The sequence below is a fragment of the Gymnogyps californianus genome, chromosome 3 (genome assembly GCF_018139145.2).
Source record: "Gymnogyps californianus isolate 813 chromosome 3, ASM1813914v2, whole genome shotgun sequence".
NCBI classification, from domain to species: Eukaryota; Metazoa; Chordata; class Aves; order Accipitriformes; family Cathartidae; genus Gymnogyps; species Gymnogyps californianus.
In genome coordinates, this window is record NC_059473.1 from 10,350,093 (window position 1) to 10,369,233 (window position 19,141).

Genomic DNA, 19,141 nt, shown 5'->3' on the forward strand with positions numbered 1-19,141 from the left:
AAAATGAGAAGGTACCGCAGCCTACCCAGGCTATGTAACCCGCTGGCTGCGGTGCAGAAAGTACAGCTGTGCGAGGAAATTGGTTAATGAGGAGAGGACGGCCTGCACCAGCCTCCGCTTGCAGAGGTCCAGCAGCCTCTCGCACCAGCACGTCATTTACTTCCAAATATGCATTGCCCGGGCAATGTTTTCCAAGTTTTATTTTCCTCCTTCCTTAATAACGTTTCAGTTCCAGAAAGAAATGTAATATGTCAGTGGCTCAAATAATTTGAACTGTGTATTAGAACTGTAATTTGGCGGGGGGGTAATACTATTTACAAATTTCTGTCCGATAATGCCCTACGAGATTACATTTATTAACAGGCAACAGTTCCCACCCTGACAATTTACACTGCAAGTTCCGAGAAAGTTTCTTTACGCAGCATAGCATTACTTTTACATTCTTTAAATACGAAGCCGATGTTTAAATAGCAATTGATAGGTACATCTCCGGAGCTAGCTGAATTTTGCAGCTGCTCAGCTCCCAATTTGGGATAGAATGGCTACAAATCCTGAAGGGGGGCAGGAAACAAATTTTGCAAGCAGTGGAGTCACCATGACAAAAAATAATTTGTTTTTATTTTAGATTCAGATTTCATTACTGCACTCAAACTACTACAACTGGGCTTTGAGTTATTATACAATCCAAACTGTTTCAATCAGAAACTCTAAGACTCAGTGTGCAATGATTATTATTAATAATAATTAGCTCCTTGGTTTCTTGATAGAAAAAGGCTATCAACAAGCATTTGTTTAACCACAACAAAAGTATAATTAGCTTATCCCACTTAGTAAATCTGTATGCATGCCAACTCATACCAAACTGCTACTTTTACAAAAAATTGCAATAATACAGATCATTTTTCCAGTCCTTTTTGCACAAAATTTATTTACAATGTATACATAAATGCTCCATGATGGGACTATGGGAAAAAAAAAAAAAAAAACAATGCACACATGACCGATGTCTTGCCCAGAAAGAAAGTCAACATATTAAAAATAAATCTTCAGTCCATGTTTCGAGCTGCATAAAACAGGAAGTGATGTACAAGGTGGTGGTTGCTGCATGGGGACAAGGATGCTCTGATGTGACAATTAGGCTTCAAATACACTGCCTTTCCGTTTCCATGCTTCCTCCTACCAGTCTCCTTAAGACACTGCCTGCAACAGCTGATTAATCATTGTTGATGACTGCAGTTTTTCCCATCCTTCCCGATTTACATCTGTTCAGGCCAATTCAAATATGGTGAGTAAATGAATTAGACATGCAAATTCACGCCCCAGGCTAGAAAGAGAGGGAGGGAGAGAGACGGGGAGAAAGGGAGAGAAAGGGAAGAAAGACAGACAGAGAGAGAGGAGGAAAGAGGGGGGAGAGAGAGAGTGTGCATGGCTGAAATCCTAGGATAGAAGAAAGATTCTTCTGCCTGACATAGTTACTTTAATGCTCTAAAAATCCTGCAAATAAGCCCTTTCTGTCATTTGCAGGATAAGTGTAAGGCTTCTTTTTTAATGTAAGGAGGCTTCTGGAGGAAGTGAAGAGCTATGGAAACAACACACATAGTGTGGAAAAATTTCACATTTTTTTTAAAAAATCTATAAGAAACAACGTAATATGGATAACAGTATAATAGCATTTTACAATATTTCACTCTTTGTTCTCTTAATGTCTTATATAGGTATTTAGCATGTCCCCAGAAGTTGACTTCGGTTGGTGTTTTCCTGCTTTTCAGGGTCCCTGTGAAGAATCGGAACGTCCCTTGGTCCAAAGTTGACGCCAAGAACTCCATAGTCATTGCAGAAAGACAATGTTTGAAATCTACCGTCGCTGCAGACAACGCGTATTTCCCTTAAGCTACTGAGCATGAATGTCCATCACTTGTCCGCTCACTGCCGGCTCGCCGGTATGAAGCATTGTGGGGCTTGATGCTGACATGGGCATTCCAGGGTGGGGTGGTCCTCCATGCATCATCATCGCTGGGTGGTGAGGGTGTCCAGGAATGTAGGTATGCATGGGGGGGCCATGACGCAGCTGAGCGGGATGGGGGGGCATCTGGGGTGGGGTATAGCTTGGCTGTCCCATATTCATACCCATTGGACTACCCCGAGACACATAATCCCCTGGCATACTTTGCAGCCCTGCGGAGAGAAAGAGGTGGCGGTGAGTGGTGGGGACCGGCTACCGACATCAGGCCGTGAAGCTCCTCCGCTCAGGCACGGGAAGGCCGGGCTCGAGCCAAAGGTGGGACGTGGAGTCGCGGGCGCGCGAGTGCATTTGCCTTTGTGGGATCCAAGCCTACGTATGGACTCACAACGATGGCAACGGGAATGACTCCCAGGTCAAAAAAAAACCCCAAGAACATCCTCCTCCCTCCAAATACAGAGTTTTGGGAGATAAAACCGCCTTCTGCTTTTATGGTTAGGAACGTATGCGATGGAGATGCTTCCGATCTGGAAGCACGCCGGAGGCAGAGCCAGCCTGATGACGACTAATGTCACACGGGGTGGTGGCACCGAGCTGGGGAAGCCCTGCGAGGGCTCTCAGGTGGGCTCCATCCCCCATGGCCTTGCTCCAGCTACCCGCCTTCGTCTCCCCGCTTGTAAAAGCGTGCTGGGAATACAAGGCGGGGAATCCGTAGTAGTTAATGAGGGCTTGGGAGGAGAGATGGGTTAAATCGGTGTCGAGGTTTATCAACAGTTATTTATTTAGCTCTTGAGCCCAATCACTTGGAATCTGTCCCAAGTATTTGTGCCATTCAAACAGACGCTACATAGCAAGCACATACACCACTGAACGAAGGCCTCATATGAAGCCGAAATTGATAGGATTACTAAGGACGATTGTTAAATCAAACCTGTATTTTTAAACACGTTAAAAATATATATATAATCAATAACAGTTATCAATTAATTCTTTCCCCCTGCCCACTTCTGTCCGAAAAAATCAGACGCGCAACTCAGTCAACCTTTTAGTGGGTTTGGGAGAACAATAAGAAAAAAATTGGACCTAAAACAATAAAACCTCCTGCTTTCTGTGGGCCTCTGCCTTCTGCTTGGATTGCTGTAGTTGATGGGAACTGACAGGTGTATTGTTTCGGAGAGCTATAAGCTCCATAATCATCAAGGGTGAAAGGCATACGCTATTGCTAAGTAGGTTCAATTGGCTTTAGTTCTAAGTAAGAGCGCGCTGTGAATGTGCCGAACACCTTGGAATCAGGTCTCAAGGCTCTAGCAATGAATAGCTGCTTAATCTAGCCTAAAGGAACAGTTTTGAACTAATGAAAATTGCTTATAAAATATACTGTACTCACAGCTCTTTAATCAAAAAAGATGATAATATTTTTTGTAATAACCTATTAATTTAATTGGTCACGAAGCATAAAATACATCATTTAAATTTAATTGACCCAGAAACTAAGAAACAATATTTAAATTAACTAAGCTAGAAATTTCCATGATGAGGTAATAAGGCTGTTGCATTCCCAAGCTCAGAGGAATGTTTTCACAGCTAATTGTTAAAACTTAGTTTTGACTCGCGCCCAGAGAAGACGACTACGAAATACACTTGGCCTGGGTAACTTCAAACCCTATGTTAATATAGGCTGGGGGCACAACAAAGATTCCGAAATAACTGCTTTTAACTACAGAAAGAGAGTGAGAGGAACAGAATCAGGCACCATTTTAACACGGTACCGGTGCCTCGGTGTTTCAAACTGCTTTACTCTTTTTAAAAAAAAAAACAAACAAAAATTTGTATAATGTATTTTCCCCTATAAAAAGACGGGGGGGGGGGGGGAAACTGGGACAGTTTTTCTAGGCTTTCTTTGCGAGGCCTGCCACTGAAGATTGCATTAATGATCTCTATTTTTGTATACTGAATAAGTCAAATCCATTTGTCACACTGCAAGTGATGGCATACTTAATTTGGATATAGTCAATTAGCCTGGGCTAAGCTCCATAGCCTGCTGCGCACACCTCTATTTTGTATTCTCTCTTTTTCCTTTGCCACACGTAATCCCATTATGACGGACAGACAAAGAGAAATAAACTTGGAAAAAAAAAAAAAAAAAAAATCAAAGTTTCGTCCATCGCCTTCCAAAACGCAACTAAGTGAAGCCGCCGTTTATTTATTTTTTTTTTTACCTATGAGAAGTCTCTGTTTGGCTTTTTTGGTGTCTTGCAGGTTAGCGGGAGAAATGTAACTCATGCATCAACTGCGGTTAGACAGATTTATGACACTTTGGGGACATGCTCTTTCCTCTCCCTGCGCTGCTGCAGACCGCTTACATTTTGCAAATCAGTCTGTTGCCAAGACGACGGGCTCCCCCACCTCCCCGGCTGCTTCTTGTTTTGTCATGTGCTCGGGGATGGATAATAGCATCAATGTATGGCGGCGTCGATGTACGGCAGCGTCAATGTACGGCGCGCGCGTGTACGGGGGGTTTGGGAGCTTGGAAAGCTTGAGCTGAACCGGAGGGAGAGAAACCCAAAGGAGCCCAGGCGTAGGACGGATGGATGGAAAGGAAGGAACAAGCATGAGGCTATGGGCAGGGAGAACATAGGGAAATGCAAGGAGACAAATATCCCTCGGACAAAGTGAGAACAAAGACCCCGTTTGTACTTACTTCCCCCTGGCTTTGCCATTGGTTACCTAGGTGAAGGTTACATGTAGTGCCACTGCCCCTCCATGCCCATATTCATGCCCATTCCACTCATAGGTCCTAGAGGGAGATAAAAATCCAAGAAGATGCCAGAAAATGAGCAAAGTCAACAGATAGTGCCAAAAGCCCCTCTCCAAAACACAGCACGGCATAGGGTCCAGGACCGCTCGAGCGAGAAGATGCCTGGTTTCCCTCGGCGGTGTTGAAGGCAGGCAGAAGACAGGCGAGGCAAGGCAGGCAGCTGAGACGACGGCGGAGGGCGGAGGTGTGGTTACCTGCGGTGGTGCGACCGAGGTCACCCATCGGTGGGCGACGCTCCCCCGGGGGCTTACCTGGCGCTCGGATGCCCATGTGCTGCTGGCCGTCCATCACGAAACCTCCCATCGGCTGCCCGTCGGGGTTATAGGGTGTTCCTTGACTTACTGGAAAAGCGCAGAACATTGTTCTTTAGCGACAGCCAAAAGGGTCACCTCTTCTCACGGTGTCAAGACACAACCCCCCCCCCCACGAACTGCGTGAGATGGCTATCGATGCCGGCTCTAAAAAGAGGGAAAAACATCTACTGTTCGAATTTAGCGGCTGGGCTAACAAGCTTGCTTAGTTTTGGCTTAATTTCCTACTGTGAGTTTGGAAATGAAGTCAGCGATCCGAAATCTCAAGACACGAGGAGCCCCGGCTCCAGCTGCTGCCGCTGCTAACGTCAATGCAAAGACCTGTATAGGAGCCGGATTTTATGGCTGGAATAGTCACACTGAAATTGCAGTGTGTTAAATTACGCCCGTGTGCCTTTCTAAGAGCAGGACTTGAACATGTCCGTGCCAGATATTTACCTCTAATGACAAAATAATCTAATGTACTCGAAGAGGAAGCGTGGCCCAAAGGCATCTTGGACAACGACAGATTTGGATAGTTTGGCAGTGAGACTCGGAAAACAAAACCAACTGGGAGTAACGGGCTATTCCTCGATGGTAAATACCCACACAGAGCTGTGAGCCAAGACCCCAGACAGAACCAGCATGTGAAAACTTAAGATTTTTTAAAAAAATAAAAATAAATCCCCCCGAAGTAAACGCCAAACACTCAGTGATCCCAAAAGACAGCTACTAAAAAGAAGAGACTAGGGACAAAAGGACCCTATACAAGTACCACTACCTGAACTCGAGGTTTTAACTGTACATTAAAAGCCGGCTTCAGAAGTAAGCTGCCTTGGGTTATTAAAGCACATAAAGCTCTACCTCATTGAATGTCTTTGAACTTTACTGAGTCCCACAAGCGATTCTGACCCCTTTGCCCTTTTGACAGGTAATAAAGTTTACAGCAATTCCACACCAAGCCATGCACCAGGGAGTGGTCACAGGAGCAGAAAGAGCTGGGAAGGAAAACTCAAAACAACTACTAAAAAAAAAATAAAAATAACTTTAATTCCGAACGTGTACGGAGAGTCCGGTCACGAAGTGGATCATTTTAGTTTCTTTTTTTGAATTTTCAATGTCTTTTTTCCCCAAAATGTTTTAATCATGTTAAAATGATTAAGGTTGTAATGAAACAAAGCTGGTTGTATTTTAATTGTCAATCACTCCCAGCATTCATTTCTCATTTATTTACCAGGTAATGGACCTCCCGGTGAATGGCTTGAGGATGGTTTTCGCCTGCGTGACTTGAATACAGTTACTATTGGGGACTTGCCTGCTCGATTGGACTGGTCTATCATGGGCTGAACTATTCTTCTTCTAGCATTAATAAACCTGCAACAAAAAAGAGGAAAGCAAACGGTTATCGAAGGGGACGACTTCCACCCATCCCCAAGCCCTCTCGCCCCGCCGCGGCGCTCTCCGTCGGGCTGCATGGGGATGCAAATACTGCAAAACCTCTAACCCCAATGACCTTTGAGAGCACGAGCTTGGGGTTTCCGAGCTGATTTATGTTTGCCTGCTTTTTACCACAGTCGGACACTTCCATTTCATCTTTTCATGGGGGAATTAGCCGAGTTTTCAGGAAACAATACCGGCAACGCTCTTCTCAATTCAGAACGGGGCACAAAAAAAAAACGGGTGAAGCCGGCGAGATGCTCGTGAGGGCATCTGCTACCTCCCCCTCATTAGTGCCATTTCTGCCTTATGTCCTCTGACTTCTTTTTCCAATTTTTTTTATCAAAACCTGCCCCTACCTCTTGCAAACCTAATTCCCTTTTAATGCCCACTATTAAGATAATGAACTGTGATGGCAGAACCCCATCAAATGAGGGAACGTCTGGAGTTTTATCACCGCTAAGTCACACTGCTGGGGACTTCAGAGCTGTGCATTCCTCCTAGCCATTTCTTGGTGGGCTTTTTCCCCCCCTCTCTCTTTATGCAAAGTCTGAGGGGTCAAGGCGAGGTCATAGCTTTACAGTAATTGAATTTATAATCCTGTTTTCTCCAGCTAGGCCTGACCATTTACAGCAAACATCTTGTTAAACTGTAATTACTGGACTACTGAAAATTCCCCCCGAACAATGAAAAGCAGATCTTTGGAAATAAAAAAAAGGTACAGTCGTTTTTAAAAATAGCCATCTGCAACCGTACTCCTTGCGTTTTTGTAGCTCTTCGCCTCAGTTAGTCTTGCAATGCTTATTTGGGAAAGGAATATTCAAAATAATTTGGAGCAAAACAGAAGAAGGAGAGGGATCACAAGTGCCACGGTCTCCTCTGCGGGCAGCCCTTGTGGCGCTGAAATCAGGAGGCTCGAAACCATGGCTGGGAACCTGTCTGAAGAGCATTAGAAGAACTTCTCTTGTGGTTTTGCTCATCAGAAAGCTTAGTTAAAAACCATTCGGAAAAAATCTCCATCCAGATTTAATCATGGCAAAGCCTCATAACCAGACTTTACATTCTTTACGAGAGAGAAAAAGAATAATAAAAACGTGTATGCCACAATATTTACTAGTAGAGGAAGAAGCGTGAGCGTGAATAAAACCACACTACACTTGCAAAATGCAATGGAAAAGTCCACAAAGGGCTACTTGGTGCTTGTTTTCGTTGCCTTTGCTTGGAGTGGCTTAGCAGGAGCTCCTCTACTGCTGAGATAAAGCCACCAGGACCTTCCCGCCGGAATCGGCTCTGTCCACCCATTCCCCTACACCGGCAGGGAGAAGAATCGCACACCACTGCCCCGTGCTGTTTGTTTTGCCCTCATCAAAGACCAGCACAGCAATTTTGGTCTCCTCCTATCTCCCGTTCCCAACTGACTCCTGTTACCCAAACTCCCACAAAAATTAATCAAGATGTCGAGTCCTAATCAAACCTGTCTCGACAAAACGGGCTCAAAGGCACCAAGTCCGGGTGCCGATCTGGAAACCTTACACCTGAACTAGGTCATGTTTTGTCAGCAACAGTATTGGATCAATTTTTCTACACATTTCCAATAAACACCCCCCCCGCAACTCCAGCAAACAGTGTTGCAAATCAGTTTATCATTATCTTGTACAAACCATGAAAATTAGAATCATGTGAGCAGAAGGTTAGACTAATTCTCCTTTCTCATTATAAGCACAGGTGTAGCACAAACACCATGCGAAATAAGCAATTAAAAAAAAATCTGCTTTTTTTCCCCCATTAGCTGCCTTAGCTCCATGACCAATTAGAAAATTGTTTAATATCTGTAATCTGCATTTGCAGAAAGCAATTTTCACAGTAACTCTCCTAAGTAAAACAACAACACAAAACCCCAGTGCCCCAGCCATTTCTTTCTGCAAGCCTGGCAGGCTCTTGCTGTGTTTACTCCATCCTTCTCCTGCCCAATTGCCAGGACCTGTTACTGTGGCAGGAGGGAAGGGGTTTTGGTAGCCGTGAGATTGGCTGGTCACCGAAACCTTCATTTGCCAAAAGCTTTTACCCCAAAGAAACCCTGAGCAATGTTAAGCGCGCACACCCCAACTTCACAACCTTCTCTTCCTTCTCCTCCAAACAACAAGCGCTTTTGATAAGGAGGGCTCAATAATAAACTATATAGCTAGAACAGCACACACAAGATGTGCCTACAGTAAAACATATTCTCACCTGTTTGCCCCACGCTATCACTCAGGATATCTGCTTTAAGAACATTTTACACACAGGTACTTAACAGTTATCTTCTTCCTACGCATTCGTATAAGTATTTTCTATAAGTAGCAATTCTGCCAAACAGCTCAGTGTTTGGATGTCTTCGGGGGGAATTCAGACACAAGAACATTTTCCTTCTGGGCAAAGTAATAAAATGACATTCTCGCTCCTCCCACTAGAAGTCAAACGGAGGTCAGCTCCCCATCCTTGTATCTGTTTAAATAAACTGGTCCAGCTGTTTGTTTCCAGGATGCCCTTTAACCTTCTGTCCCATCCTCCCTGCCTTTGTAACAGAATGCTTTACTTTGCATTATAGTAGACTCCAAACCACTATGCATTAAAAAAAAAAGAAGAAAGTATTCACTTTCAAGTTTCTTCCTGCATCCCAAACCTGGAATTCGTAAGAACCCATCAGATTAAAACTATTAATGTGGCTTGCCTTGAGAGAGCACAATGCAGCGCTGTTACGTTTATAAATCACATTTGATAACTCTTTGCAAGCAAAATTGCAGATTAGCTGTTGCTGCAGAAATATATGGGCATGAGGATAATTTCTTCATACTCTATGTTTTTTTCTTTGATAGAAGGACCAAGATCTTTTGATCACTCTTTGCATTTCCAAAGTGCCAGGCTGATGTAACACCAGCAAAAATGATGGAACAGAAAAGCTAAGAGGAAAAATCTCACTGCCCCTTTTCCCATATGTTCACATTCACCTATCTTAAGAGAAAGAAACCCTAAATCACTCTGATTTTTAAAAGTTCAGAGGAATCAGGACCTAAAAAAGATATTTGCATATGAAGTGCTACTCAAATGGAGTACTGTCAAAATACGAGTCAGCATAAAACTTAAGTTAATGATTAAGACAGTCACATAACCTTACTCATGTGAGCAAAGACCTGCACAGGCTCAAAGACTTGCATAAAGTATTTTTCTCCATACCAGTGCTCTATGCATTGGTACCTTTGCTCTGATGTGAAAGGGGTTTTTTCGTTTGGGTTTTTTCCCCCAAAGAGCAAATCAATAGCGGCACAAACAACGTGAGATCCCTCAGTGTACAAGTTGTACCATCTCCCTGCCCAAGGAGAGCCGAGAACTCTGCAGAAAAATGCTGTGGGTTGCCTTTTTTTCTTTTTTTTTTCCTTTTTTTTTTGAACAGTTGGGCAAACACTGAGGTTTAAAGTATTTATTATTTTTTTCAAGTTAACTTTTCCTCGCCCTTTTGGATACATGAGATTGTGCTTTCCGCTGTGTCCCCAAAAGCAAGAAAAAAACAGCTATTCCACCTGCGTAACCCCAAAGAGGAGTAGGAAACCCTCTTTTCTCCAGTTTGCATTTTACTAGGATGTCTTCTCTTAGGCTTCTTGCCCGGGGTCTATCTCCAGAGGTCACTGGCAGTCTCCCCGGTTGGTGCATCACCGGTTCCACGGGTGAGATCCAGCCCCAGCCCCGGGGATGCAGCAATCCGCCTCTGCACTCTGACCTTCAGCTTGGCCGCCCTCGCTGCCACGCACAAGTTTTGTTTCTTCTCAGCGAGAGGCGGCATGGCTGGTGATGACAAAAGACTTATTTTAGTTGGAAATTGGCTACAATAATAGCAGCCAGAGAGCAAGGATTTTCGGAGGGTCACCAAACCCTCCGAAAGGCACAGCTCACTAAGGCTCAGGTTACAGCCCGAGTGACATTTTCCGCACAGATCTGTTCTTTCTCCCTTCCCCTTGTATTTCACTTCTGTTGAGTGAATAAAACAAGACCTTCCTCTGCTGTCACGAATTTCCAAAGTCACCTTTGCTCAAGAATCGACAGAGCGATTGCGGGGACTTCCAATTTGCAGTCTTTGAATGAAATTTTCCAGGACCAGTTGTCTGAAAGGAGATGCTGAGACTTAGCGGTATATTGAATTTTTCTCTCCCCCCAGCCCTCCCAAACGAGGAGAGATTCACACCGTTACTAACTTCTGATACTTGGAGTTGCAGGCTGCTCCCTCTCAATATTGTCCCAAAGCGCCGCGTGCCAGAAGTCTGTGTATCACCAGCAGTGCCAGGAAATTCCCGAAAATCTCTCTGCCTCATTTTCTCCTTGAGCTCCTTCTAGCAAACCAGGCATAAGGACGATGAGAAAGCCCACAGAACGTACAAACCCCAGTGCTAAAATGTCTCTTGCTCTGAAAAAACAGTATCCCTCTTGACAACAAACAAATCATTTTTATAACAGATGCCAAAGTAACCAGAGCCCTTCAAACTGGCAAATAATTCACTTGTAAAACCAGCTGTACTCTTTTCTGCATACAGGGATCCTTCATTTATACAGCAGCGAAACAACCTTCTCTATTCAGCACTTAATTCCTCAACGCTTAACAGGTTTATCTCTAATAAAAACAATTTAAATGGAAAGTGTGCTATAAACCGGGATTATTACACTTCAGTAACTGCTTTATTCCTTATTTCAACATATTTTCATTTTTTCCTGTGTATTTGTTTTCCAGAGCTTTTTAAAGGAGTCAGTTAAAGAAAAGAAAAAACCCATAGAAATTATTTCACCGAATACTTTAAAATGTTTTAAAAACAGCCTTAAAAATAGCAAGCTCCCTCTGTAATTATGAACAGAAAAAATAACTGCAGACTTTTGAATGGTAATCACATCTCCCCATCCCTAAAATGAGAAATAAATGTTAAAAGAGTGCTTACTGCCATTATTAGAAAGTTCTGATCCTGAAGTCAGTTAGTGAGCTTAATGACCCATAACTACCAGTCATTAGCAATCCATGCTCTCTGTACTCCCTTTATTTGTAAAGAAAAAAAAAAAAGAATCCAAGACACTCAAGAAACTTTGTTCAATTTAAAGTCAAACCTTATGAAGTCATGTTTGGCAACTTTTCTTGCTTTCTCCTCCTCCTCCTCCTCCTCCGAATCGAAGACAGTTCAGGACTGCAATACATCATTTACAACACTAAATGGAGGTAGGGAGGGAAGAGAGTACACGGGCTGCTAACCGCCCACTCCAGACACGTAATATTGGAATACACTCCAAATGCAGCGAGTCCATCCATCAGGAGGATCGGGAAGGTCTCCTGAAAGCTCTCCTCTCTCTCCCTCCTCTGCTAGCAGCACCAGCACCAGGGACTGTATATAGGGCTGGAGGTGTCGCAAGACAATATTGAAGAGTGAACAAATAAAATACTAAGCAAAAACTAGTGATGAAAAACCACTAATTAGCTGACAAATTTGATGTAAAGCACTAATGAAAGCCATGTGTGGTTCTGCAATTTAGTTTTAAAAATAGCTTCTGACTTCAAGCATTACTATGTGACCCCACCGATGGATTCATGTTGTGCATTCAGAAAAGTTGCTTTAAAGCAGGAGAGTGCTATTGAATCTCTCGCAAGCCAACGCTGCTAATGTAGCGAGCATATTGAGTGCAAAAATAGAAAGCAGAGAGATGGGATCAGGTATACACTCCTTCTAAGAGAGCTGGCTATGCCCTACATTTCCACCAGCTCAACATGCACCAGCTCTACCTTTGGCCACCTCCCGTGCTTGCTCTTCTCGCAAGCCCTTAAACCTCGTTTCCCCTCCTGCTCCATAGGATGCTTTCTTCTCAAATCACCACATCCTGCCTCCAAATAAACAGACAGGATTTGGGGGAGCACCCTGCCACCAGCCCCATGGGACATCATGCAGCCGCGGTGACCGCCCCGGGGTGGCAGCGAGCCCAGTGGTGGCTCACGCTCTCGGCGCTGAAGGGACGGCTGATGGCTTTCCATCGAGATAGGACTCACAAGCTCCTGGCCCTGCTCTTCCTTTGGCCCAAACGCTCCCCTAGCCCCATCTCTCCGCAGGGCTCACAGCTGGTGGCTGCTTGATGGGTCTTTCTAGAAAAAAGCTGGGCAGGAAACACTTTTGCTGTCTTGCAAAATTTTTCCTGTTCCCCAGTAGGATGGAGCTAAAGCCTATTTGTATTTATTTAGCCAGTTCGGAATGAAAAACAAGGGAGGGACTCACTAGAGAGGAGTGAAGAGCCAACGTGCCCGGGGAAGAGCTCCCTGGAGATGCACCTCCCTGCTCTGCCCATCTCCAGTGCCCTCCCACATCACAGGCGAGCTGCTGTTGGCCTTTCTGGTACGCTCTCCTCCTTCTCCTCCTCCCCTCCCATCCACAAATCCCACTCAAAAAAGCTCAGCCGACACGGAAAGCTTCCAGTGAAAATCCAGGTCCGGCATCCAGGCGTCTCCCCGCCGATGCCAGGGAGCTGGAGCAGAGGCCGTGCTGCAGGTCTCGGCTGCGCTGGGGAGGGCTCGCAGCAACCTCATTCCCTGACACCGCAATTCCCTTGGGGTGCAAAGCAGATGTAAACTCGCCCTCGGCAGCCAGATGATGTAAGGGGAAATCTTTACATGGCAAAGCGCCAGCGGAGCTGACCTCCCGTCTCTTCCCTGCTCCCAAATCCCAGCGCAGCTGTAGTCCGCTGATCTCCGTGTGCCACAATTAGCCTTTAAGGAATATGGCAAGGATTCATCTAGTAGAGCAGCACTAAGGCTGCTCTAACTCCTGCCCCGGACAGCACTGGACCCCATACAGCACTGTGGCTGGGTACACAACACGCTCCCAGCCAAAATCTTGCCTCCTGCAAAAATGCTCTCCCTGCCCAAGGACTGATGCTGTGTAGTCGCTTTTCCACTGCAGATTTGGAGAGCGATTTATCTCAGTGCCATACAGTGCACTGTCTTTGCTGGGATAGAGATGTATGCGCTTCAATGTGCAGACCATGCCACAAACCCTGGGACCTCCCAAACGCTCATGGCAGAGGGCGCGCAGGCTCTCCGCAAGCTTTGAGAGCAGCCCAGACTGCGGTGTGCATCTCCCAGCTTGGAAACCTCAACTTTCCATCTGAACCTTCAGGAGAGCGCGTCTGGACTCTGTAACTCGGGTCCTGATCTGGTGCACGCCATCAGCACAATCCAGCAGCTTTTCTTCAGCAGATCACTTCAAACCAACAACCCAAGTCCCGCTCGACGGCAGGGATTACGCTGGGAACGGGTGAGAACTGATAGCAAAATACTCGCTATTTCTTTGAAAACACTCCTCTCTCTTTCAGCAATTTCCTTGTCCTCTGTCGATTCAGCATAACCTCTTATTTAAGGGAATGTAGTGTTTGTGGGAGGTGCTTGCATGATCTCCGAGCTTTTCCTGCCACACAAGTGGTCTAAACACAGAGGGTCCTCCTTTGAGATCCAAGGCTTTTTCCATACATCAAATTGGGAGTCTTGCCCAGCTTTTTCCCCATTCACTCCTACCTATAACACATACGGCATGCGAGCTGGAAGCCGTGCCCCGTCCTCCAGCCCAAGCAAAAGCAGAGACGCTGCTCCCACAATCTGGCTGCTGGTTTAAGTGCGTTCCCGCTCACTGAAGGATATGAGAAATGCTCTCTCCGTGCTCCTGGATGGATCTCCTCACCCTCCTCATCTCCAGAAGGCCACTTAAGGAGTGTGGAGTAACTCCGTACCCTGTCACCCCGCACCAGCTCCTCCAGCCTGTGGGACAAGGAGAAGCGAACCCAGGGCGGCCAAACCAAAAGCCCTGACAAGTGTCTTTGGGAGAAAACACCCCTGGAGCCCCCAAAGAGAAAACATAATGAACGCCTATATGTACCTGTGATTCATACATGAAATAGGCTTTGACATCGCTCTGGTCTATAACCTGAGACATCGGCTCGGGGCGGAGGAGAGAAGCTGTGATTCCTGTGGTTGGGTCCTCCCCACCACTACTGAGACAACAAACACGAGCACGTTGGTGTATTTCGTGTGATGTGGGCACCTACAAAACTGGTTTGAAATTTTTTTCCTTTTTTTTTTTTCCCCAGAAACCACAAAAGATACAACTCTGAGTCACAGCCAACCTGAAAAACAACCCCACGCTTCTGGACGAACTCCCCCCCAAGACATCCTACTTCAAAACATTGTTTTCTAACCACTACTAATAACCTACTTTGTAATCTACTTTATCTAAACATAATTTCCATTAAGTGAAGTAATTCATTTTGCTTATAATCCTACTCCTGACGGCGTTTTATTCAGGGCAGGAGAAAAGACATCCTCAGAAAACAATGCAAACAAAACACACACGGGGAGGTCAGAGGAATGTCAGAGATAAAAAGAATTTGTGAGACCACAGGACACAGAAATCTTAGGGATCAGCCCCCCAGATGGTATAAACCACCTTTATAAACCAGGTGAGAAGTTGGACATCTCTGGGATAAATCTGAATTAAAAAGGAGCAATTGTTATTGCGCTTTATCATTAGCCAAAAAAGCCACAAGGACTACAGCGCCTGGGCAGGGAAAAAAAATAATAACCCGTGAAACTGTTACATGACCTAGATTTCGTTGAAGAACTGCAGAAGTAATATTTTTTCAGCAGCATCTGCCGCCGTTTCTTTTCTTTTTTAAAAGTAAAATAAAAGGCAGAAGCCTCATTAGCGCTAACGCTGGTATAGCCAGCCATACATCATTTACATCGAAATCGTTTCAGGGCAGGCAGGGCAAAACACACACCCTCAAAAGCACGTCCTCGCCCTGCGCCTCTGGCTGTGTTTCATTTTTGAGAAGAGAAAATTGGTTTAGCCAAGAAGGAGGCAACATTTGCCCCGTTTTTAATATTTCAGGTTGACTTTTTAACCACACAGTTTGTTTTATGCAGGTGCAGCCCGGAGCGAGCGCCTGATGTAAGTGCGAGAGAGGGTCTCTGAGGGCACCTTTCTCCGCGTGTTGGTGTTTCAGTTCGCAATGGTTAATCGCTCTACACCAATCTCAGCAACTGTTGACACAAAATAGGTGGAGATCAGGTCTGTGCAAGCACAAAATACCAGAAAGGCAAACTATATGTAAACACACTTCAGATAGCTATGACAAGAATAGACCAAAACCTGACTTGCAAAGCAGTGACAAACCATTACTCTCCTCTTCTTTTTTTTTAATATATTGAGGGTATATATTTTTTATTTTATTTATTTTTTTATATATTGAGGGTATTTTTCCTGACAGAAGCATCTCTCGCACTAAAAAGAAACCAAGCCCTGAGAACTGTATTTACAGAAGACAGCGCAGAGCCCTCCCCTTGCTTGCAATGCAGCATTTCCACAATACAATAGTGTCCTGCGTGGTTTTTTTTAAAAGCCAAACTCTTGTTTTGAGACAGTGCACACCTGAATCTCAGCCTTTTTAAATAAAAAGTAGCAAACAAAGCCTTCTGACCCCTACCCTGATCCTGCAGAGCAAAGCTAGGGCAGGAGCAGAGAAAAGAGCAAGTGGCAAACATTTGCATGGTGCTGTTTCATCTTATTTCCCTGACACCTGACAGCGCATTCGTTACAGAATATTAATGCACTGACTAAAAAAATGTTTGTCAGGTACAAAACCACCCCAGAAGAGGATGGAAGGCCAAAGGGAAAACAGCGGCTTTTTTGGCTGCGTATTAACTTCTCAAGTGCCGAGCACCTTTTGTTAGTCAAGACTATTGGCAGGTAAACCCCGTTTGCACCATGCGACGCTCTGCGGTGGGAACCGACCTTTCTCTCTCTCAAAAAAGCATCTGTGTGAATAAAATAACACCAGTTATTTTATTTGCTCAATGCTCAGGGCACCACTAATTAGTCTGTTAGCTCGTGCAAAATGATTCCACATTTGCTCTTGAAATAAATGGTATTTCCTCTGCTGGTTTTCCCCAGCCTGAACCCAGGGGCTGTCAGAGCAATGGTTAGGGGAAACATCCTTCCCTGGTGCTCCTGGACAGAGTGACCCCTATTTTGGGGCAGTTTGGGGTGCATGGAGACAGCCAAGGCTGAAATGAGCAAGAAACCCAGGGTCTATCAGCTCTCCAGGGCGAAAGCCCTTCCTCTGCTCCACCTGAAGTCCCGGAGGCCAAGGGGAGCATTTCCCCAAAAAACCTCTTTATCCACCTCCTCTGAGCATCTGCCCCCTTTGGAAAAACACTCGTGTTTCGTGCCAAAACTGTATCACTACTCCTTAAACCCGCGTGCCGAAACCAAACCCCGCATGTTTAAACCACTGCGCTGTATTTTTAAATGGATTTACTGAACTAAACGAAAAACCAGCCTAAAATGCGGTGATGCAATGGTACCTGATGGCTCTAAATTCACAGCTCTTCCCCCTGTAAGCTATTTGCTCAGCTTTTCTAATAATACCTTGGCTGCCTGGCAGCTCTCCAGGGCTGTCTAAGGCAATATGCAAGCTAAACATTTTTTCGTCTGATTTCAATATTTTCTTATGAGTAACTATACAGGATTTTACCTAGTGAGTATTCCTGATTGCTGTAATTTAAGAACAGAGAAATAGACTACAGATGTAATATTATTATTACAATTGGCATTCAAGGTGAAAGGCATAACAATTAGCTAAGACTTAGTGAAAACATAAATGTAAAAATCCGCTTGAAAAGCCCGGCACATGGTACGTTTAGAACAGCTAATTTACCGCACATATTCCAAATTGCTCAAACGGTATAACAATTCACCCAGCGAGATCCTTTTTTTTAATAGTTTTCTTGGGGTTTTGTGGTTTTTTGGGGGGGAATGTTTTTCACGTTGCAAACACCTACTGTCTTATTTTACTCTGGAATAACAAACAATACGTATTCGTTAAACCTGAAACATATATTCTTTTTTATTTCTATTTTTTCCTGCTTTCACATGTATTCCCATTAAAAAAACAGCGTTTAAATAACATCTGTATACGTATTCTTGAATCACATACAGAAGAAAAGTAAATAGTTTCCAAAATCTGACGGTTAAGTTCGTATTGCTGAAGTTGAGAGGATAATTTGTGAATGTTTTAACATTTACAAGTAAATAAGTACTTGTATTTACTGTATCTGATTACTGAGAAAAGTATTTGTTATGTTCTTACACAGATTCAAATTGCATCTTGACCTTTTCTCGTTTCATCTGTTTACTGCAACAAAAGCAGTAATAGATACATCTGAAAATAAGCAGATATTTTACTTGCCTAGGACTAAAAACCCCTGCATGCAATGTACTCTGCAAAGTGGCAAACCGAGTGTCTTGCCTATTTATTGTAGCCTGCGATTTGGTAGGCAGCAGGGGTGAAAATCCACCCCTGCGTATAGGACCAGCACCTGCTTTTGCTATGCTCCCTCCCTGCTGGCCTCCTCCCCCACTTACACCCTAAAAATAGTGTTTAAGTGGGACTAAAGTGGTGCACTGGTCATGTGCTGGCCTTTTGCTCGGGGTGAGTATTGCCCTCAGTGAAGGAACTAAGCGAAGATGATGTCTACACTAAACACCCAGCCCCATGAAGGAGCCTTTCCATCCCTTCCAAGGGGCTGACGTGGGGCTTAACTCATGGGAATCACCGGACAACATTATCACTTGGATTTGGGGGCGTTTAGGGTGTGCTTTAGATGCACTGAACCCCAGACATGCTATGTTAAAAAAACCACAGCAGGAAAACAGGGGCCTGGGACTGTTTTCCAAAAAGTGGCAGGGTGGAGAGCCATGCAGCCGCTCCTCCTTCCCCTGCACCTCTGTGGAGGGGCGGCCAGGGGCTTTCTGCATCTGCCCCATCAGCATCTGTCCCCATCTGCATCCCCCCATCTGCATCCCTCCATCTGCATCTCCCATCTGCCCCATCAGCATCTTCCCCCATGCTCCCCATCTGCATCTCCCAATCTGCATCCTCCCCACCTGTCCCATCTGCACCCCCCCATCTGCTTCATCTGTAACCCCACCATCTGCAAGCCAGGCCGGGTATAACTGGCAAGCAGATGGGAAGGACACCCCTCGCAGTGGTGCTCCCCATTCATCGCTGGGTGCTGGGGAGCAATCCCCCGTGAGAAGTGCAAAATCCTCCCGTCCCCACCATGCCACCCTGCCTGCCCGTGCCATGGCAAAGCGCTTCGTCCCCTGCCCCATGCGACTACTGCAGCAAAGCTCTACCACTATGCTTACTCACGAGCAAAGAAATGGAGGCAGGAAAAAATTTCCTGCTGAAGGGGAGTTATGATGGGGCAAAAAGAGTAATAAAGTATTTCTGGGTGTCTATGCCCTGAGCTGGCTGTGCTACATGCAGTAAGGTGGTCCGGTCTTCCTATCGCAAACGCATCTCAGATTTTTCAAACTCGCCTTCAGGCTGGTCTTGGAGCCTTTTTAAAATTTCTTCCTTATAAAGTTTCAGCAAAAATAACTTCAGCTGTCTCCAAGAATGAGATTAGTGAAATTTACATTATTTGATCATTTTTTCCAGTGTGTTTGGTTGGGGTTTGGTTTTTTTTTTTTTTTCAAGCCTAGGAAATTATACACAAAATTGACATTTAAAGAAGCCAAGGTCATA

General features: G+C 44.9%; 1 protein-coding gene across 8 annotated transcripts in view; it reads right to left on the reverse strand.

The window, feature by feature from the left end:
• Window positions 1–596: 596 nt before the first annotated feature.
• The window catches only part of MEIS1 (Meis homeobox 1), a 233,735-nt gene continuing 215,190 nt past the window's right edge, over window positions 597–19,141 (reverse strand). For 5 of the 8 annotated variants that reach the window (XM_050895206.1, XM_050895207.1, XM_050895204.1 and 2 more), the window contains 3 exons: window positions 6,384–6,442; window positions 5,030–5,119; window positions 597–2,175 (listed from right to left, as the gene is read on the reverse strand). In XM_050895206.1, the coding sequence (XP_050751163.1) occupies window positions 1,892–2,175; window positions 5,030–5,119; window positions 6,384–6,442 (433 nt within the window). In that variant the 3' untranslated portion in view covers window positions 597–1,891. Of the gene's footprint in view, window positions 2,176–4,661; window positions 4,758–5,029; window positions 5,143–6,379; window positions 6,443–19,141 lie in introns of all 8 variants that reach the window. The other 3 variants (XM_050895211.1, XM_050895212.1, XM_050895209.1) reach the window with 2 other exon arrangements.